Raw genomic sequence first — 23,110 nt, forward strand, 5'->3', positions numbered from 1 at the left:
AGTGGTTGGTTGCTTCCAACCTTACTGAACTGATTCCATCTGTTTACAAAGAAAACAGCTTGACTTTTTTCCTCCTGGATGAAAAACAAGATTTTGTTTATAGCAGGATGGCATAAACCATCTGCAAGGCTCCTTCAGATCAGTGAGAGTGATTTAACTTCCGTTCAGTACAGCTGTAGATCTTGTACAAACTTAAAGCTGCTTTCATTTATAATTCATAAAGGATTGACCCCAGTTTTCCAGATGGATGTATATGCTGAAAAAATGTGTCACAGTCTTCAAAGGCTGTGATTTTGCCATAGCACACACTCGTTCAAGTTATGGCCTATTTTATGCTACTACCAGTTCAAAATAATTTAAATAGCTCTGACTAATTTAAACAAAGCAACAATAACATAGGCAAAAAAAAAAGCCCTCTCAGATGCCATTAGTATTTATGTAAGGTATCCTTCAGCTAGTGTATGTATTTTGATAAATAGATTCTTCATTTAGTTAAAAGAAATATTAGGGTACCCCAGTAAAACAAACCAAAAGTGAAACCATTAATTTGCAAAGTTGCTTTAGAATTTGACATTTCTGCTATTGGATTTCAAAACATATGTGGTATTTGACAACAATAAAACAAAATTAAAAGACCTTATAGTATACTGGGAATTACGCACTTATGATTGTATATATTCTAGAAAACAGCTTTATTTGTTGTTTTCATAACTACATACATTTATAAAACAACAGCAGAGAATCAGGAGGTAAGTACTGATATAAATATTTAGGTGTATCTCTTTAAATAAAAAGCAATTAGCCTTGATAATAATTTTGTTCTTCTGTCATATGTGAAATGTTGACTAAGATAATGGATGTCATTCCCATATGAATCATTATACTTACATATTTACAGAGGAGAAAGTTTCTTTGTTTTAGAGATAAAAACACTAAATTGTGATCCTACTTGCTTAGTCTTTGCATTGAATTTAATCGGAAAATTTTGTCTGACAATTCCAGATATTTAATACACATACAGCTGAGGAGCAAAAAAGTAAATAAACAAACAAACAAAAATCTGTAAGATCACTAGAACTACTAGTATAATACACAAAACAAAAAGTTTAAATATAGTTTTAGGATGAACAAGTAGATGTTTTAAATGAGTACATTTGGATGTCGGCATTCACACTGATCAGTTTAAAATGGCTTCTGTCAGAGAGGTAGAGATAATTGAGCTTTCTTTAGCTGGCAATCTTGAATCTGAGTATTAGTCACTTTTTCATTTCCAAAGTCATTCTTAGGGAGAAAAAAAAAATGTTTTTTTTTATTTATATATTCAGCTGTTCGAGACATTTATGCATTAATATAGAAATTAATGCGTTAATATGGAAAAAGCATTATGTTTCAGACTGAATATGTGTATGGAGAAAAAGCAATAGGAAGTTTTTATGATTAGAATAATCAGCTACAATGAAAATAAAATCTGTAACTAAAAGAAACCAGCAGAAATCTTTGAAAATTGCTACATAAACTGGTCTGGATGGATAAGTCTGTATGCACAATTAGCAAGAGGGCAAAGTTCTGATATGGACATTTACTGACTTGCTTCATGGAAACGCTTCTTCTGAAGAAGAAGCCAGCATACTCTCTTGTGTTAGAAAGGGCCAACTGCAGTGTGCTGTTTGACACCTATAGCAGTAACACTTTGGTATAAACATAAGCCATCAAGCCAATAGCAACAAAAAAAGTTAAATAAAAATTCACAGGAGATAATATATGCAACCAGTGCTTTGATGTGAATTTTTAGTTTTAAGGCCACAGTAGCTGATAAAATGTTAACAACAGAGCTATATGATACAGCTTGTAGAGTAACCTGGATAGGAATAATCATATTTTATGACACCTCTCCATCCCCACTACCTCTGGAATATTGGGTAATCCAGAAAGTATTAAGAGACCCATTTGAATTTCCTCTCTGTCACAGTGAAAATCACAAGGTACTAATAAATATTATATCACAGCCACCCACTATAAGTGTTACTATAACCCAAGGCACTGTATGTCCTTCTCTACTAGCACCATAAATAACTGATTATGACACTCTAGGGAAGGTGGGTGGTTATTTTCAGTTATAAGCAGGATCCATGTTCAAAGAACAGATTACAGATAATTAAGTGTGCATTTATCTCTATTAATTATTCATTAATAATTATGCATGTTTATGTCTCCTGTCAGCTCAGCCAGCAAATCACTGTTTTGAAGACAGTCTCATCATAAGACAGCTGGAAGCAAAATGAAGGCTTACACTCCATCTTTCAATAAACAGACACTATGCATTTTGTAGAACCTAGATATCTTCTAAATCAAAGTGTGTTCTACCTTACTAAAGTTTCACCTTCACCTTGTAAAATGCAAAAAGCTGAAACAGGAATACGACCAAAAACTTATATGCTTTCCTGATATTTAAAAAATAAAACATCAACATACATGTATATGCAAAATAATAACTACCAAACAAACAAACAAAAACACTTATTATGAATATTTGAAAGGGTCAAGCCAAAGAATTACTAGAACTTGACAAAACAGTAACAGTCCACAGTCACTTTACTGCAGAGTACTGAATTTCTTTTTAGATATCACTGAAAAGGAATGAAAAGGAATGAAGGGTACATCTGTCTTTTTTCCTGTTGGAAAGAACAGAATTTTTTTTGAGCCATAATTACTAGAAATGAGCAACAAAAAGGGAACAGGTCCTTCATATCACTCCCAGAGTCATCTATGCCACAGAACCACAAGTTCCAAGTCTGTGCTTACCAGCAGTAGCTGTAATGATAATCAGCCTCAGAATATTGCTGTGTCAGGACAGAACTGAAAATACGATGATTCAGCAAATCATGAAAAAGTTCACTGCTCTGTCAAGAGAATGTCACAAGATTTCACTGTTACATACTTTCCCATCTACTTCAATTATAATGTACATTTTAAAAATAATCTAGTTTATATTAATTAATACTAATTAAATATAAACACTTTACCAAATCAGAGCTATTGCTAGATAAATTTATTACATAAAATAAAGTGTAGGCAGTTTGTAGGTACTGAAATCTCTAAATCTTGTTAACAGTATGCACTGAGCATGTATGGTGAATGTGTAACAGGAAACTCTGTACCACAGCATGCCAGAAGATGAAGCATCTTATCTGCACAGTCCCTTCTCAGGACACTTCCCCAGCTGGCTCCAAAGGCAGAGTTGCTCATGGAACTGCCACCTAGGCTGGCCATGACAAGGTGCATGTGGAAAGATAATTGGGAAGTCCCAACATGCTAGTCTTGTGATTTCACCACTGAATTAGACAGTGAGAATCTGCTCTACAATTGTGCACTTCAAGCTTTATCTTTTAAAACTAATCTGAATGAGGTAGGCTTTTGTTTTTATATTACCCCATCAGCTGAAAAGAGTTTGATTCTATCATGCTGTCCTAACTTGGAAAACCTTACCTCTGCAGTCATTTACACAGAATAAGCAGATTCACTCTGCACAGACATCAACTGACATGATAGTTCAATCTCATTTCTCAACTTTTTTTGCTGGAAACAGTCTCTTTGTACTGTTGAAGAAAATTCCCCTGGAATATACTACTCAATTTTATTCAAATGTACTGTTACTTTTCAAGCATTTCCAGATAAACATACCTTCATTTTAAAAACAGCAACATAGTAACACAGAACACACAAAAGAGGAAGCCGGTGCGTAAAGGACATATGCCTTCAGTTATAAACCGAAATGATAAAGTTATGGGAAAAAAAAATCCAACTTGCAATGCTCTCTTCTTTACTCCACACCAATACATGTATAACTAATTAAAAGGGAAATTTATTATTTCTGTAGCTTCATTTCTTCTACTCTGTTACCACAGAATTTTGTTTTACTTCTGTTATTAACAAAAATGCTTAAGAATAGCAGTATTTATTATACAAATACTGTTGCTTAGTGCGTTTTCTAATACATTTACATTAATTAGGAGGAATTTATGCTTGCACAGAAAATTCAATATATCTTTCCCTGTTGCATTTTGTGTCTCTTAATATCTCTTAGTTTTCCTCCTCCTTTTTCTTCATTTCCAGGAAGTTTCTTGATCTTTGATTTAAAGTCAAAATCTTAAAAGTTTTGGCTCTCCTCATCAAATCATCATCATCATCTAGAAGAAACTGAGAACCATAGCTTGCTTTAGTTTTTTGAAAACATTTTGGGGAAGGAATGGAATAACAATCATTAAATATTTGTAGTCATCAATATAAAAATAAGCTTTGTTTCTGCTTCATTTCTCTCAGTCATTCTTCACGAATCTTCACCCATCACCACCACAACTAATACTTCATACTTGTGGTGTAAATGCCTGAAGTAACTAGGAAAATAGAACTAACATTCACATTTTAAGGAAAAGGTACAGCTTTGAAGAGGCTTTCAGGGTAGGGCATAACTGCATTATCTGAGCGTTCCCTAGGCTCCCAACCTTAGATGCTATCGCGCTGGGGAAACTTGGTGTGCTGGCTCTAAGGAACACCACGGAGCGTGGAGTGGAGTGGAGTGGAGACACCACGGCTAGGCTCTGTGATCAGGTGGGACCTCGATTGTTCTTGTGCACAAAGCAGCACTTTTTGCCACCCTAAGCCAAAGACCTGTCATGTTTTGACAAATGCTGTACCCTAGTGTTCTTTTTGCTCATTATAATATCATTATAATACCAAAACACACCTCCATCCCAAAAGCTACCCGCCTCCAAGGTGCGACCACCCCTCACTGAGCATGCGCTCTGAATTTCTCGGAGCCTATTACTTTAAACGGAGACGGGAAAACTTTACACCAATCATAACTAAGATATGCTTGACTAGAGCCACTCAAGCTCCACCTAAAAGATAGAAAATAATATAAATTGGCCCAAGAGAGAGGGGATGTTAGGGAAGATACCATCGTCAGGGGAGATACCATCCCGAGGACATACAGCATCCTTAGGACCTCCTGACTCCTGGGATCAGTCGACGGGCTGAGCCTCTCTTCCCCCCCCATTGGGACGCCTTTGGGTGAGATCTGAATATTTGCTTATAAATCTCTATATAGAGTCTTTGATCCTTTCAACGCGTTTATTTCTAGGCTGTGCACCCATAACACCTGTAACACCTGTAACATCTATACCATCTATAACATCTATAACATCTGTAACACCTATAACACCTATAACATCTGTAACACCTATAACACCCGTGTGTTTCATACATACTAACTTGCTTTTGCAGACAGTCACTATCGCCGGCAATTCAAAAGAACCTGATTATCTGTTGCTGTAATAAACCATACTTGATTGCATTGTGATAGCTCTCATTAATGCGACTAGGGTGAGGGTGGTTATCCGTGATAGTTCAGTGTTCTGAATCTAACCAGACCCCCAGACGGTTAATGCATTGTTGGTGAATGTCTGAACGGACCCCCAGGTGGTTAATACGTTTTTGGTGAATGTCTGAGTGGACCCCCAGGCGGTTATTACGTTTTTGGTGAATGTCCGAACGGACCCCCAGTTTTGGTGAATGTCCGACTGGTTCAGTACTCTGAATTCAAACGGGCCCGTGACGGTTAATCAGCTACACCCCTTTAACGCGACAGTAAAATTGGCGTAGTCGGCAGGATTGCTATGGATAAACTACTGCAAAAATATAAATGTGCCCCTTCCCAGGCAGGGAAGTAGTTTTCCCAAAAGTTTTGGAAAGATGAGGAGAAAGTGGTAGAGCACATTGAGCAGTGTCAGGCTTCACGAAAGATTGGTCAAAGAAAGGGTAAAGGTGCAATTTGTGCTGTGTTAGGAGCTTGTTTGTCTTGTGCTCGGCAAAAAGCTAAGGAAACTCCTGCTCCCAAACTGATCTCTGATGCGGAACATACAGCTTTGAAATCAGAGATTGATGTGTTGAAGTCATCATTGGCCTTTGAAAGGGAGACGGGAAAAACATTAGGAATCAGAGTGGATAAACTTTTGGATGAAAATAATAAACTTTCCATTGAGAATGACAAACTTGTGACTGAAAATGATAAACTTGTGAGTGAAAATGATAAACTTGTGAGTGAAAATGATAAACTTGTGCATGAGAATAATCATCTTAAACAATTGCTGGAGAGGGTTAGTCATCTGTTAAATAAAGTACAGCCTTGTGCTCCGGTCAAGCAGATTCGTGGAGTGCTGCATAATGCAGAACCTGAAAGCTGGGACAGTGATTTCTGGTCTGACAGTGATGATGGTGTTGAAGAGATTTCTGATTCTGAACCCCAATCCATTTCCTTGAGACCTTTGGTTAAGACTGAGACTGCTGTTGATGATAATGATGAAATCCGCACTACTGTGCGAACGATTCCGTTGCCACCAGCAGAGTTGGTTAAAATACAGAAGTTCTCAAGGCGATCAGGGGAATCAGAAGTTGAGTACGTGTGTCGAGTTTCTCTTAAAGGAGGAGATCAAATGATGTTGAGTGAGGAAGAGGTAGGAGGCTTTTGGAGACCTGGAGTATTTTTAACCACCACACCAGGAGCTGACCTGGCTGTAGCAGTACAGAAAGCAGCCTGCATTCAGGCGATATATGAAAGAGATGAATTTAGGAAATCCCCGATGTTAGCTCCTATTGATCCAATTCGGTTAACTCCTCTCATCCGTGGACTCCCTGATTGTCTTAAGATGTTTGTAGCAAACACCCAAGATCATATACTAGCTGCTTGTAGGGATGATGATAGTGGTTGTAGGCAAAATCCTAACTCCCCTATTCCCACCTGGAGTGAATTGGTACGAGACATAGATAAGTACGGACACCGAATGGGCTGGATTAATTCATCCAGTATTAAATCCCAAGACCACTCTCGGCGAGTCCACCAAATCCACACTAAAAATCCCAGATATCCCAAATTCAAAGAGAGGTTGAAACCTAATAGGGAACGAGGTGAGTTGTGGTGTCGGCAAAAAAACTCTTATCCCCGGGGAGGGCAATGAGCCACCCTGCTTGGCAGGTATTAACAATTCAATGGCTCTCTAATGAACACTCTGACCCTATCATCATCATTCCTGTTGAACCCCCCAAAATATTGGTAAACTTTCTTATTGATACCAGGACCCAAATGTCAGTAATTACACATGAGACAGCACAAACCCTGAGCATAACACCTGGTCAACACAGGGTTAAATTCACGGGAATCAATGGTGTGGAAAAACAATGCCCCACTGCAAAAATTTCACTCTGGTTGCCAGAGGAACAAAAATTAACCAGGGTAGAAGTATTAGTTGGTGCTGCATACACTAATATTTTAGGATTTGACATACCGCATGGTTGTATGTGGAAACTCCCTGATGGAACTGTGTGGAGTTTCGCAACACATTAAAGGGATTCAGGCACCATGAGACTGAGCCTGTTACAAACATCCGTACCCCTATCCCCTGCTAAAATCATTAATGATCAGCAATATCTGTTGTCAGCAGCAGCACTTATGGGGATTGACGGGGTGGTAACAGAATTGGAAAAAAGAGGCATTATTAAAAGGACCAATTCACCTTACAATTCACCAGTGTGGACGGTAAAGAAACCAACCAGGCAATGGCATTTTACAGTGGATTACAGACAGCTGAACGCTAACACTACACCTTTGACTGCCGCAGTTCCAAACATGGCAGAGATAGTGAAAACCTTCTGTGTTTCTAACAGTAGCAATAGTGCTAACTACTCCCAAATATTTCTATGCATGGGAAATCAAAGATTGCTATTTCACCCTCTTTCTAACCCTGCCGGTTGAATACAACCGAGCATATTTTATTTTCTTTTGTGTTCACAGGAACCCTGAGCGAACTGTATATGGACAGCTGGAAGATGACGAATCAACAGTTTGGATTAATGATGCTATGCTTTACCCTGACCTTGATGCAATTACAGACCTTAAAGGAAACTTAGCTACTGTGGCTGTGCATGGAGCTGAGGTGTTTCACCGTGGCATTTAACCATGTATTGTCACAGTACAGCACAGTCACTGGAACATCTCAAAACAGAAAGGACCTAAATCTCTCTACTTTAGTTCTACATGGAAACAAAATATTTTCAAAAGATGAATGGAGTTGGAATGATTCTCTAAGAATGGCTGAACTTTAAGCCATGTCTGGACAAACAATACAAATTGGTTGCCAAATAACTAAAATAACTGAACCAAATTTTGATTGCAGGTACAATTTTACTTTCACCAAACTTATAATTGTGTGCTGTCTTTGGGGTTACAGAGGCACAGAAATATTATTTGACAAAGGATAAGAAGCCTCTGCCTCCGCAGATATTTGAAAATGAACCAACTCAGCCCCCCATTGGTCTAACTCCCTCCATCTTCAAAACAGGTCCTTACATAATTAAAAATGTGGGACAACAACAAATTCTCTTTAACCCTAGTTGGTCCCTAAAAAGGGTAGAGCTAGCGCTGCACATTAATATCTCTGAAATTAACTCGAAATGTACCACCTTTCTGAGAACTGCCTACACCGGCTGGTTAGCATGGTTACATGGACGTTCTCTAAAACAATCTCAGCGCGTGCCACGGGATGCAACTGGGTTATTAGGGACAGGATTAGGTATATTAAATAGCATTGATGCTGAGGTTTTAATGAGTAGAGTAACTGCTACTACAGATGACCTAAGGAAATTGGAACAACCAATAAAATCATCCTTATTGGCTTTAGGAGCAAATCAATGGCTTCTATCAGATATTTTACCCCATTGGGAACAAATTGAGGAAAATGATCATCAATTAATTGTAAATGCCCTTGGAAAAGCCCAAGGCAATACCTCCCTTGCCTTGAGCTGTATCCAAGCGCAGTTATGGATACAATCTGTAGCAGCAGCTATTATTAGAGAAGGAGAAGGAGGAACTTTGCCCACTGAAATTCGAAAATTGATTTGGGATAATGCTTCAGAATTTGAAAAAGAATTTCAAGCTTGGTGGCAATTAGTCAACTTTACCCATTATGCAGAAAATGATAAAATTGTTGCCTTTATACTTACTATAAGTAATGCCACCGTATACAATGTATATCCAATCATTGCATTAGGACTCAATCATAATGGAACTATACTTTATCCTAAAGAGCATAAAGTATGGGCCCATCAAAAGGGAGGAAAGTGGCAAACAATTGATGTAAATGCATGCATTGTGCGTGAACAAAAAGGTTTCATCTGTGAAAGTAACACACTGGAATCTCAAGACATTTGTCTTGACACTGAGCAAAATATTTGCCACTTCGAGATACATCCTAATGAAACCCTTGAAACTGTACTTATATATATTGGGAAAGGTTGTGTTTGTATGAGAACTCATTGTGATTCTATAGTCGTAGATGATACAGTGGTAGATACCAGTAATCACTCTAATGTTTGTGTTTGCAATTTTACCAAAATTCTAGGATGTGATTTTAAATACTCAGCTCCTGTCACTTCTTATCAACTTATTGCATCTAATTATATTCTGCTTCATGAACTGCTGCCTACTCCTATTGGAATGAACCTCACCTTGGTGAAGAAATTGCTGGTACATGAGGACCTGAAGCAGCTGATGACACAAGTCCGAGAAAATGGACAAAAGACTCTGATTACTGTCCATCATGATGCACAAGAAATACATCGAGTGATGGAAAGAGTGAAGAGAGATGAGAGACACCGATGGTGGGACACTTTGTTTGGATGGTCGCCAGCTGCCAAGGGAATCTTCAACAAGATGCTTCACCCTGTTATTGTTCTGCTAATACTCACTGTATTGTGTTTTATACTGACAATTAGTTTGTATGTTAAACTCTGGTTTATGATGAAACGTTTAGCATCCCTACACAATGTACATACACTCGATAAACCTCAATCCGAGAATGTATGTGATATCCCCGACATATTTCAACTGTCGTGAAGCTTGAGTGACTATAGTCACGGGGTGGATTATGTGGTGTAAATGCCTGAAGTAACTAGGAAAATAGAACTAACATTCACATTTTAAGGAAAAGGTACAGCTTTGAAGAGGCTTTCAGGGTAGGGCATAACTGCATTATCTGAGCGTTCCCTAGGCTCCCAACCTTAGATGCTATCGCGCTGGGGAAACTTGGTGTGCTGGCTCTAAGGAACACCACGGAGCGTGGAGTGGAGTGGAGACACCACGGCTAGGCTCTGTGATCAGGTGGGACCTCGATTGTTCTTGTGCACAAAGCAGCACTTTTTGCCACCCTAAGCCAAAGACCTGTCATGTTTTGACAAATGCTGTACCCTAGTGTTCTTTTTGCTCATTATAATATCATTATAATACCAAAACACACCTCCATCCCAAAAGCTACCCGCCTCCAAGGTGCGACCACCCCTCACTGAGCATGCGCTCTGAATTTCTCGGAGCCTATTACTTTAAACGGAGACGGGAAAACTTTACACCAATCATAACTAAGATATGCTTGACTAGAGCCACTCAAGCTCCACCTAAAAGATAGAAAATAATATAAATTGGCCCAAGAGAGAGGGGATGTTAGGGAAGATACCATCGTCAGGGGAGATACCATCCCGAGGACATACAGCATCCTTAGGACCTCCTGACTCCTGGGATCAGTCGACGGGCTGAGCCTCTCTTCCCCCCCCATTGGGACGCCTTTGGGTGAGATCTGAATATTTGCTTATAAATCTCTATATAGAGTCTTTGATCCTTTCAACGCGTTTATTTCTAGGCTGTGCACCCATAACACCTGTAACACCTGTAACATCTATACCATCTATAACATCTATAACATCTGTAACACCTATAACACCTATAACATCTGTAACACCTATAACACCCGTGTGTTTCATACATACTAACTTGCTTTTGCAGACAGTCACTATCGCCGGCAATCCAAAAGAACCTGATTATCTGTTGCTGTAATAAACCATACTTGATTGCATTGTGATAGCTCTCATTAATGCGACTAGGGTGAGGGTGGTTATCCGTGATAGTTCAGTGTTCTGAATCTAACCAGACCCCCAGACGGTTAATGCATTGTTGGTGAATGTCTGAACGGACCCCCAGGTGGTTAATACGTTTTTGGTGAATGTCTGAGTGGACCCCCAGGCGGTTATTACGTTTTTGGTGAATGTCCGAACGGACCCCCAGTTTTGGTGAATGTCCGACTGGTTCAGTACTCTGAATTCAAACGGGCCCGTGACGGTTAATCAGCTACACCCCTTTAACGCGACAATACTAACAGCATCTGCTTAGCATATTCTTTTCTTTAAACTTCTTGTGGAAAGCTTTACCTGAACCTTGTTATGTAACTTAACATCAACTTTTCCTCAGAAGTCCATTTAATGACATTATTACTTGCAGTCTTGGAAGCAGAAGGCAATCTAATCCTTGTCTTTCGGTTCTACTCAGTATTTTCCCCAGTGAACAACTAGTCTGAGTACAACGATTTACAAATACTGAGCTAGTGTCTTCCTACACCTCCCAATTTGTCTCAGAAACTATCCTTTCTGAAGGTCTTATTGCCTGGCATAGGACGCTGGTGCAATTGCTAGGCCATCCCTTGTGAAAGCAGTAACTAATGCTCTTCTTTTAAGAAACGCAGCATTCCTCTGAGTTAATAAATACAACTTACCTTGCCTGAAATTCCCTTCTTTTAACTATTCTTGCCATCTTCTCCCAAGTCTGTAAAGCAACAGAGGCCATAAGTGAAGGAAGAAGAGGATAAAACATGGATGGAAACACAAATGGCAGTCACACACTGTGCAAGCAGAGATGCACTTTTCACGCTGTGGGAGGCCTCAGTAGCTGTTCAAACAGCAGGGTCTGAGTAAATCTCAGCTAGTCTGCCATGAAGAGAGTTATTACTCCCATTTCCAGGGAATTATAGGCTACCTGGTATAAGAGACTAAGAAGCAAAAGAGGATGATGTCTCGAACTCTCAGCAGAAAAGGTTGTAGCCACATTTTAAATTGGCTTAGAAAAGAGCATCCTGCAAAAGCAGGAGAGCACTGTTCCAGGGCCAGCCTCCTGGAAACCATTTGAGACATCTCTGCAGCTGTGGTCCTGGCAGTGGGCAGAAGGGAAGGCCTTAGCAACACCTTTCTCCAAAGACCTTTCTAAAAGGTTCTGCACATGCAAAGTAATGGCTACTGGCTTATTAATGTGGTTATAGCTTGTTTTGTGATTACCTGAAATACATGAATACGGATATGCATGAGATTTTATGCCAGACCTCCACAAATCCACAAATGACTTCACTGTGAACTTCTACAGAAGAATTTTTTTTCTTCTAATAGAGAAAATAGTTTACTAAAAATAAATTTAACTGAAAAACACTTCTGAAGATCTAGCATGTTGGAACTTTGGATTTCCTGTCAAATGTCATTGAAGCATGAAACAGTAAGATTTGAATCCTGTTTTAATTGAAAATATTGCTACAATTTCAGCCAGGAAGCTGCTAACAAAGCTTTCATAATAAAGATTTTAAAACAAAATTGTTTGTTTCTAAACTCTACACATGCACTCAGTTTTATTTTGACTGAAAATGTAATTATATTCTTAAAGGCAAGAATTATATTCTCTTAAAACTGAGACTACTGCTGAATTATGCCAGTTATACAGCCATTTCAAATTCATATTGAGCTTTTTTTTTTTTTAAGAGAAAATAAATACTTCCAAACAATCCTTTGCTTCAGAAAATATAAGCATCCTTTCATGATAAATTTGTGTGTGTGTGCATGTACAAACACGTAAATGCATGAAAAAATAATTCTTCCCACAGTACTTGTCTTCAAGAATCTCACTGATCAATCCCTTATTCTATCATCCCTTATTCTATCATGGCAGCAACTAGGAATTAGTTTTATGCCTTGCAGTAGATGGCACCTTTTGTGTTAATCATGCTACAAAGCTTAAATTTTATAGCTAATAACTAAAATTCAACAATGTGAGGGATATGCTAAAGGCCACTTCAAACTTCAGAATAGCAAATCTATTTTCTGCTCATGGTTAAGTGTATTTACATTTCTGGAGGCCTGAATAAAGAGGTCCTATTTACACAAAGGGTCAGCCATTCTTGAATTCTGCATATTGAATGGCATATTTTCTTTTGTCACTCATGGTATGGGTACAGGACAAACAACTCAAGTTCAGGATTTCTACAGATATTCTTTACTTTTTGCAATGTGGAGGTGTGTCATTTCTCTGTTGTTAATATTTTTAATTCAACAACCTTCTTAGCAAAGAGGGAGTTGTTACATAAAATACAAGGACAGCAGTAACATGAAACTACTTAAATTTACAACTGAATTATGTTGTGATATTATTGCACACAGACATGAATTCAAGCAAGAAAATGAAACATTTAATAAAGCAAGATGAATAAAAATAAAAATAAAAATAAAAATAAAAATAAAATTTGCAACTTGTCATGACCACACTTGCACTTCCTCTCAAATCACTTTTGAAACCTGTTTTCATAACTTAACCAAGACTCTAATCTTGACTTCCAAAGCTTGAAGTCATTTTAAAAAATAACCAACAAATCAAACAATGAACAAACAATTCACAAGAATCAACTCACTTAGTTTGCTACACTGTCCTGGGTTCAAATGATATGACTGAGTTTGGGGAATTACACATCCAATATTGGTATACTACAATTTGAACTTTTGAATTTTTTGAATTTTTGATTTTTTTTCGTTTATTATTATTATTATTATTATTCCTATGGCTTCACAAAGATGGAAACAATTTTGTTTCAAGGGAAAAAAAAAAGTTTTTCTAGTTAGAAAACATTCTGGTTTAGGCCACTTACTTATTCACATTACACTAAAAGGGACCTCAGCATTTCACATGCTTCATTTCTCAGCACTATGACAGGAAAAGCTGTATCTCTAGATAGTCCTGACAATGATATTTCTAGAATTCTGGTAGGAAAAACTCTAAAAACTCATAGACACATGTAGCCCATTCCTGTATGATTCCATTACTTTTATATATATATTTTTTTTCTCCTGAAGTGTTGTCTGAAGTTCTTTCTTTCAGTTTATATCTGTTACATATCTTAAAATACATTGCCCAAATCTGAAATGGACACCTTTCTCTGTGTAGCAGACTTTTTTTATGGTCAAATATCTATGTTTCTAAATATTCAGAGTTTTTCTAAACTTCTTGGACTAAGCAGCTGCAATTCATTCACTTGTACCTAGCAGATAAAGATTTCTAGATCTCTGATCATGTTCATTTGTAGCTTTTGAGACACTGGGGATCAACTATCTGGGGGCTTGGCCAGAGTAATTCAGTTAAAATTCAAAGCTGAACTTTGAAAAAAAGCAATGCTGAGCACTTCCATTACCAGGGCTATAGCCCTGTTCATTCATCAGAGAAACAAATTTGCTAAACATTCCTTCTCTCAGTTAGTTTTTTTCTCTAGTTAGTTTGTTATTAAGCAGATAAATAAACAAATCTAATTCTTGTATATTATTCTAGCACTGGCAATTAAATAATTTCTTTCACATTTTTGTGTTTTGTTTTGTGTTTTTTTTTTTGTTGTTGTTGTTGCTGTTCTCAAAATCATGTTATTTTAAGTACATTCCATTTGTTCTATTTTTCCTATTTTTGTCACTTTGTTGACTTCTTGATTAGACAAGTCTGTCGCTAAAAATGAAGTTCTCAAGCCATCCACCTTTCTTGTTCTTGCTGTACAAAAGTTGACCTACAGTCTGCAGTATCTAATGTTTTATTTTCTACTTTCTAGTTAGGGATTAAATTCTAGACCTCCTGCTCTTAAATTTTCTCTGAACAGAATGATCCCTCTGGCGTTATTCTCATACAGCACATTTCTGAGTTCCTTGAAATCACCTGTAACCCCTGATGACTCTCATGGAAAAGCATGTTTATGTGTTAAAATATGTATGCTCAGAGACAGCTAGATAAAGAAGCCCACTTTATCATGTAACCTTAAATCTGTGTGTGTGTGGTGGTTCTACTGTGCTAGGCAGCCAAACACCACAACCGCTCTCTCACCCCACCCCCCCAATACAGTGTGCAACAGTGTTATCCACCTTTTCTAGGATGCATAACTTACGAGCATCACCTGCTATTAACAAGTAAGCAAACACTTTCAAGCTTGACATTTCTTACAAATTGCTATAATTGTCTCATACGCAGAAACAGAGCAAAACCTGCCTCAGTTGTTCTGTTCATGCTCTCTAATACAACAAAACAAACTAACCAAACATTTAATTTTACCATTTAACAAATACACTACTTACAAACACAGAGACCACAATACTGGCTTGTGAAATCAAACCCGATCTCCTGCTTGATTATTTACGTTTCAAAATCTGTCTTCCCTACTGAGACTCTACAGAGAGGTTCAAGTCATTGCAAGTTCTAGTGGAGACAATTGCCTATTCATTTGAAACCACATAAGCATATTTCATCTATACAGCTAAAAAAAACCCACCCATGAGATGGTAAGGTCTTGCTGTTTTATTACAGGGCTGCCTATGAATCAGTTGCTATACAGACAAAAAAGTTTCAGAAGTCTTTTATTATCTCTGAATCAGAAGTGATCCAAGAATCAGCATTTTCTCATTTATCTTCCTTCACTGAACATAATCAGGAATCCTCACTGATCAACAGAATTATTTTGCATAGGTTGGCACATCTGGAAAAAATGGATTGCATCACTCTTCATGCTGATAAATATTTTAAATTACAAACAAACTTTGATTATCATACTTATCCACTTATCCAAAGCATAGAGAAGCATAACTAGAAACATGGGAAAATTATATGCATAAAAGCAACAGACAAATGCAGCAAGCATAATTTAGGTGATTTAAAATGTAAGGATTTGGACCTAAGAAATATTCTGCCAAAAGTCTGTAAAATTTGGTTTTATTATTTACTGAACTATAAAATACAAAGTTCAGAAATGTAAATTTTGCACAGTGCAGATGACACACGATGTGAAAGTAAGCAAGTCACTATCACATTCCTTCAGAGACTGATGACGTCTAGTTGCATGATAAATGTGCCTTAGGGAGGCTGTGGTAAGCTCTCATAGGACTAACATGAAGATCAGTGTTTGCCTTGTGGCAAGCAGGTGTTGGAATAATTCGTTAAGTTTTCCTTTAAGAGCACTGTGTAAAAACAATAAGGCTATGCAAAGGAATAGTAAATGTTGTGAAATAAAAGGAAGCTGATTATGCTAGGTGAAAGGCCACAATCTCCTTTAAGCACCTGCAAGAACAACTGCAAAAATGCTGATGTTTATAAAGTAGCCTGCTGGGACTATAATGAAGATGTCAAAACCTCAGGCGGGCAGCCTTTCTTTAGTCCCCTTAAACCATCTGTGGATAATGTGTGGAGGGGGGGATGATCTCACAAACCATGTAATCACAAATTTCGTGTCTTTTAGTCTCTTAAAACAAATATATAAACAAAGATCAAAGCCACCATCTAGACTGTGCTGATTGCCTTTTTGAAGAACAGCCCAAAGCTAGCATAAGCAAGCATTCAGAGTTCTAAACAATCAGTATCAAAAAAGACTAAACAAGAACATGTTTATCTACCAAATATCTTCTTGTATCCTTTTTCTGTTTAAATCTTCAGCCAGCTGGACATTCAATTTATTGAAAGCATGCCTTCATTTACTAAGAACATGAGTATATTCTTATGGATATGAAAATATATATTTATAGACAAAGTAGAGAGAAAATACATATTAAGCTGTACATAAAATGAGGCAAATGGCTGAGAAAATATGTACTCAGGCAATGCATCAGCTGGTTATCTTTATTTTTTCTTTTTTTTCTTTCTTTTTTTTTTTTTTTTAAATGGGAAGTTTTTATTACAACTTATTACATAGCTTGTAAAGTAATGTAAAATCTCTGATGTAAAGTCTTATATTTCATATTGAAATGCAAAGAACCTGGAATTAAAACTACCACTTAAAGATGATATTTTTATGGAAACTTGAATCCTATCACTGTTTTTGATTCGAAGTGTTCTGAATCATTATTTCTCATAATTACATGCAAATTAACATCTCATATGAACACATGGATTTCTATTTTATTTCATTAAGAGACAGAAAATAGCAATCACAAACAAAAAGTAACTGAACTCTTTCCAAAGTCTGAAAGTCTACAGACAAAATTTGCTTTGGTCTTTCAATAACCCAAGCACTTGCCCAAATTTTTAATCTTTCTGGATCCTGCTTCTCTGCAAGTCTTCCAATGTTTTTGCTAGACATAGCCTGATTTCATATGGCAATAAATATTTAAAACAAGAACAGACCCAAAAGCACAGATTTCCTGCAACAGACACCGAGATTTAACTCTTAGTTTTTCACTAATCCAGGAGCTCCAATCGTCAAAAATAATTTACAGCCTTTTTTGTCTTGGTCCCTCATTAGCTATGCTAAATGTCCTTGGCATCAAGAAATGAAGTAGCCATTTGCTCACTGTAGTATCCTTTGAATGGCTGTAAACCAGTAACATCAGGAAAGGTACTGCTTTGCCTCATTAGATTTATTGAACTAGCAGGGAACCATTCTGTTGCATGACTGAAGTCACTATTTGACTAAGTAAACATTTAATGTATTTTAACTAATGTTTCATGCCTACTCACAGCTTACAACTATTGCAACTATATATTTCAGCCATTTTCCTTTTTTTTCCATAACTGCCTCTGATTTTCTTCAGTCTAAACAAGACAAACTATAAAAAGGTCTTGCTCTGCCAAACTGCCAACCTGCATTGGTAATTTACATATTAATAATTACATACATAAAAGAGTAAAGCATTACTTAGCACAATTCATTAACAAAAAGCAGTTTGCATGTTGCCAGAGTTGAACATCACACAAGAATTGCAAGACCTGTCGCCTTTACATTAATATGCAATGCAGGACTTCAGCAGGTGCTCTACCTCCTGAAATCATTTTCATGAACAATTCGTCATGAAAAGTACTCTGATGGAAATATAATTTGCAATAGAGACCAGTGAAAAAATCAGATGTTGTCTCTGGCAACTGTACCAAAATTTCCAGTCACTTGTATGGGTCAAAAAAAAAATTAAATCCAGTTCCATAGCCTCACGTCAAATAAAAAGATAAACTTATTAAGTACTGTCCATAAGGATATGAGTGTTTTTATCTGCTTTTCATGAAAAACAAAGAAAGAAAAACACACGCACCCTATCCCAAAGTATCACCTCTCCTAAGGCTTGAAATTTGCTTTTAATTGAAGTTTTAACACATCTGTGCTCCATTCCTACCTCATCTCTGTGTGCCAATGGTGTCCATACAGAAATACATACTTCATAAGAGAAAAAGAAAGATGATGACAGTCCCCTTGATCAATTTTTAGCAGGCTCCTCTAGGCAGCTGTAGCTTTAATCCCAGAGTCAGAAATTAAGACTAAATCTGTGAAGAAGTGCATTAAACAAATTTCACCCACTATGAGGGTGGTGAGGCAGTGGCACAGGCTGCCCAGAGGAGCTGTGGGTGCCCCATCCCTGGCAGTGCCCAAGGCCAGGCTGGATGGGACTTTGAGCAACCTGGTCTGGTGGGAGGTGTCCCTGCCCATGGCAGAAGGGGTGGAACCAGGTGGTTTTAAGGGCCCTTCCAATCCAAACCATTCTGTGATTCTATGAATTGTTGGAACTGTACTGTAGCATTCCAGCCAAGCTTTGTGTACTGGGTACACATGGTAAGGGTTTGGCTGCAGGGGTGAGCAGAGCCCAGCAGCTGCCTCATGTCAGAGCAGAGCTAGCTCCGGCCGGCTCCAAAAGGTTCTGGCTGCTGGCCAGAGCTGAGCCAGAAAGTTTAAATCACGAATTTAAACTTTCCACTTACCACAGCAAACTTCTATGTATGTCACCTGTTGGTTGCTTAGATCTCTTCCTGATGCACAGTAGCGCAAGGCTCAATTTTAAAAAGTCCCTTATTAGGAAACCAGGATGAATGTGACAAGGAGGGAACAATTTATCACTTCATTCTTTCTCTAACTATCTCCCATTCTTCACTTCTAGGGCAGGACGCTCAATTCATTATAAGCAGTAAAAAAAAAAAAAAAAAAAAGGCAACAGGCTGTAGCCACCAGGAAAAAAACAGCTATGATGGAAAGCCTTCAAGGCAAATCATTAGCTCCTAGACCTTTTTAAGTCCAGTCAACTGATCTCGTCATAAAATGAAGATGAAAGACATGGTCAATACAAATTCAGAAAATGGTAGAACAATCTGTTTCTTCAGACACAGAACGTCTGCATCCAGCTAGTTTGCAAGTAATCCAATGTGCACAGGAGGATCAGGTGGAGCAGTCAGTTTACTGCAATACTACTTTTCTCAACTTATAACTTTGTAAGTGCCTTGTTTTATCTCTGCTTGTCAAGCCTTTTGTACCAGGTATGTTTTTGTACCGTGCCTTCTGCCTATTCAGGAGAAAGCAGAATGATAAGGACAATATGCTTGCTTGCCTACTGCATGCTACAGTAGACAAATCATGGAAACCTGAAACATGGAAGTTAAAATTTTCATGAACGTCTTAAAAACAATAATAGGAAACTTCTTTAATAGTTGCTATGATCAATCTAAGCACAACTTTTAATTTCCAGACCACTTGTTTTCAATTTTTAATTTCTAGACTATGTCTTTCTAACTGTGGGATGGGAAGTGGACAATAAAATTAAAAAGAATCATGGATGGATTGAAGATAAATTAATACTGATGAAGATATATTTGTATTAACAGGCTGTGAGCTGTGTCTATTTTCAGATTAAAGTTTGCTATAAAAATACGAAGCCAGCATAAGTTTAAAGCCTTCAAATATATTTTGGGTATTTGCATAATTACACTTGCAAATTAAAATTCCACTATTAAATACATATACATACAAGCACACCTTTTTATTACTTTTTTTTTTTTTAATGGATTGGCACTGGACATTTTCTGTAACAAATCTTTAAATGATGTTTAGATGTAGAGCTTAGTGATATGGTTTAGTGGAGGACTTGTTAGTGTTAGGTCAGAGGTTGGAATAGGTGATACTGGAGTCCTCTTCCAACCTAGATGATTCTGTGATTTTGTAAAATATGAATGACCGTGATTTTACCACACTTATTACAAACAATTAAATATCATGCCAAGTTTATTACATCAAGGCACATATCTTTGTTGAAGAAGATAACCACAATGCAATTTTAACATTTAAATGATAGTACCCAGCACCTCAATTAACCTAGTGCTCATGGCACTGAAAGGAAAAAAAAAGACAAAGAACTCCATATGCATCTGCACATTTCTTAGCAAACAGCAAATTAATTCTGAGTGAGCAGTTTTGAAGTTAGATACATCATGCATTTGTGTCTCTTGGTATGAAGTCAGTTTCTCTCGTATGCACGGTTGAGCTACAAAATAAGGAATTACCAAGCACCTGACCTGTTGTATGTCCACACAGATATGGAAATCAAGCTGAATTGTTTGCAGTTTCTATCTTTTCTAGAAACCCTAACAGAACGCAATGAGGATAACACAGGTTTAATTCCTATTTTCCAGACAAATGGCAGTCCTCCCTCTAACATAGTCTATACTTACGGGTTTAGCTTTAGACAAGTGTACTTCAGAGAACTGAAAGGATTGGCCATCTTAATGGTAACAAAGGAATTTCTCAGAATTACTGACCACAGAGATTCATAGGAGCAAAGAGTAAGAAAAGATTTTGTAAAGGTTTGTGTACTCTAGGAGACCACAATCTCTTTGTCCCCTCCCCCCCCCCCCCACCGCTATAGCCAGAATTGCAAATGGCTCTGTAAATGTTATGGAGAGCTTTTCTGAAATCAATTCTAATAGCTTTGAATATAACTATAATCAGATTTTGTTTAAAGCTCTTGATATGTTCTTTGCACAGGATGGCTATCGGGCACATATAATTGAACATTATATAATAAAGAAAAAATACATTGGCTTTTTGTTCTAGGCACTAGTTTCCATGGACTACTTCTCATTGTATATTACCATTTTCATAAAAGCAGCTCCAAACAGTTGCAAAGACTTATATATGTAGTCATTTTTTTGCAATGCCCACAAGCTTTAACATTTCAGTTGTTCAGAATCTTACTGGCCTATGCCCCTTTCCCCAACAAAGGAAATAAGGGCACAAAAATAATTTCTCTTCTTGTTTTCTAATGTCTTAGAACAACACATATTCTACCTACACCTGAAGAGGCAACAAGTCACCAAATTTCAGGAAGCATAAAGCATTTAAGCAGGGAAGTCATGCATACACTATTTGGCATGTGTGAAAACCATTCAATTTCAAACATTCTTATCTGTATGGAGAATTTAGGCACTTCAGCAATTCCATGCAAATGGTCCAATACTGCTTTCACCATGTTCTCTCTTAAATAATGTTAACCTCATTCATCTCCAGAATCACAAAATTGGTGCAGTTTACTAAAATTTTGAATGAATTCTCCACCTATTTCCAACACTTGCTTGGAAACAAAGCTGAGAGTGACACCTTACCAAATATGTTTCATTTAGAAAAGATTAGAAGACAAAACGTAAGTTTACTGCAAGGAAGTACATAAATTTTAAATTAGTTAGAAATATTAGTACACACAAAAAGCAATATACTATTTTGAATAAATTCCTGGTGCATTACTAAGTAACTTTAGGTAAAATCATGTTTATCTAAGAGAAACACGGAATTGCTTTACAGGCAAGGAGTAACCTGAAGAGGGGAGGCTTAGTTTAGATATAAAGAAGAAATTATTTGCTCTGAGGGTGGAGAGGTACAGCAACAGGTTGCCCAGAGAACCTGTGGATGCACTTACCCACAGAGAAGATGTGGAACACTTCCCCACCCCTGGAAGTATTCAAGGCCAGGCTGGATGGGTCCTTGGGCAACCTGGTCCTTGGGCACCAGGGAGGTGTCCCTGCCCTTGTCAGGGGGCTTGGAACTCAATTATCTTTAAGGTACCTTCCAAACCAAACCATTCTATGATTCTGGGATTCTCACATCCTCTTTCCTTACTACCCTTTTGGAAGTCAGTACTCTTCAGACAGCTGCAGGCCCTCTTTCAACTTACATTTCTGGGAACAAAAACAAATTTTCATGTTGAATTTATGTCTCACTTTTGAGTATTTGGGCTCCTTAGTGTTGTATTTGTAAATATTTCATTTCTCTGAGTTTGCCCTTTAAAAACCAAGGGCATTAAAGATCTCTACCTGTTTACCCATTTAAGTTAAAGCAAATCAATGAAGATTCATAGGATCTAAAGTTCTTTTGTTTTTTCCTAAAATTTTTCTTAATCCTCAATATCAGATTTGTCATGGCAAAGAAATCAATGAAGATACTGGTTGAATGTCAGTACCTAGGCTCTTGGATTATTACTACCATTTTTTTCCCCATAATCCATATTTAGAAAGCTAAAATGTCATATATGACTAGAGTGAACACTCCTATCTACTTTTTTCCCTTTAATACTGTTAGAGAGATCTACAGTTTCCAAAAACTACCTCATCAGAAATTCCTTAGTATCTCTTCCAGACTTCACTGACTCAAGAAACAATGTTATTGACCACACATCTTAGCTTCCTTTCTATTTTCTCTGAACATCATCTTAATTTTTGTAATTACTTTCGTTAGTTAACCTATAGAGCTGGGGTTCAAGCAGATCAAGTTCCTATGTCTAGACATATGTTCCTATGTCTATGAGACTTCCCCCATTCCACACGAACACCTCTATAGTGGCATGCTGACCACAACTAATTAATAATCAAATCCATTCTTCAATGGAGTTACATATCTGGTTATCCCTATTATCAGTATTTATATCTTCCTTTTTCCCTTGCCATTTCTCCTATTACTCTTTTGCTATTTTTACTACATTTGCCATTTTCTTTTTTTAATTCTTCTTAAGTACTAAGTTAGTTTAAAAGAATTCATTACTTCTTCCGAAGTCTCATTTTTGACACTTTCTTTTACTATTTTTCCACTCTCAATTTGAAGATTACACTATTGCAGTGGAATCTATCCACCATGAAGAGCTTGATTTCGTTGAATGTTACCTTGTAGTC

General features: G+C 37.3%; 1 protein-coding gene and 1 long non-coding RNA gene across 7 annotated transcripts in view; one reads left to right on the forward strand and one right to left on the reverse strand.

Annotated features, from left to right (window-relative positions):
• Nucleotides 1-673: 673 nt before the first annotated feature.
• LOC137849256 (uncharacterized) overlaps nt 674-23,110 on the reverse strand; it is a 37,778-nt gene continuing 15,341 nt past the window's right edge. For all 6 annotated transcript variants that reach the window (XR_011091830.1, XR_011091831.1, XR_011091829.1 and 3 more), the window contains 3 exons: nt 11,649-11,698; nt 2,803-2,900; nt 674-1,281 (listed from right to left, as the gene is read on the reverse strand). This is a non-coding gene — a long non-coding RNA (uncharacterized lncRNA). The remainder of the gene's footprint in view (nt 1,282-2,802; nt 2,901-11,648; nt 11,699-23,110) is intronic.
• Nucleotides 5,572-10,045, forward strand: LOC137849261 (uncharacterized). The gene is made up of 3 exons (XM_068668786.1): nt 5,572-5,646; nt 5,952-6,963; nt 8,283-10,045. Exons 1-3 carry the CDS (start codon nt 5,572-5,574, stop codon nt 9,944-9,946), a joined length of 2,751 nt encoding a protein of 916 aa, XP_068524887.1. The 3' UTR covers nt 9,947-10,045.

This window comes from Anas acuta, unplaced genomic scaffold (genome assembly GCF_963932015.1).
Source record: "Anas acuta unplaced genomic scaffold, bAnaAcu1.1 SCAFFOLD_123, whole genome shotgun sequence".
Lineage (NCBI taxonomy): Eukaryota > Metazoa > Chordata > Aves > Anseriformes > Anatidae > Anas > Anas acuta.

Bases quoted from the DNA above. Each gene is read 5' to 3' on its own strand.
- LOC137849261 (XM_068668786.1), top strand. From the start codon at position 5,572: ATGTCCGACTGGTTCAGTACTCTGAATTCAAACGGGCCCGTGACGGTT. The intron at 5,647-5,951 runs GTAAAATTGGCG...GATGTGTTGAAG, and splicing joins TACACCCCTTTAACGCGACA to TCATCATTGGCCTTTGAAAG. The intron at 6,964-8,282 runs GTGAGTTGTGGT...TTGGGGTTACAG, and splicing joins GAAACCTAATAGGGAACGAG to AGGCACAGAAATATTATTTG.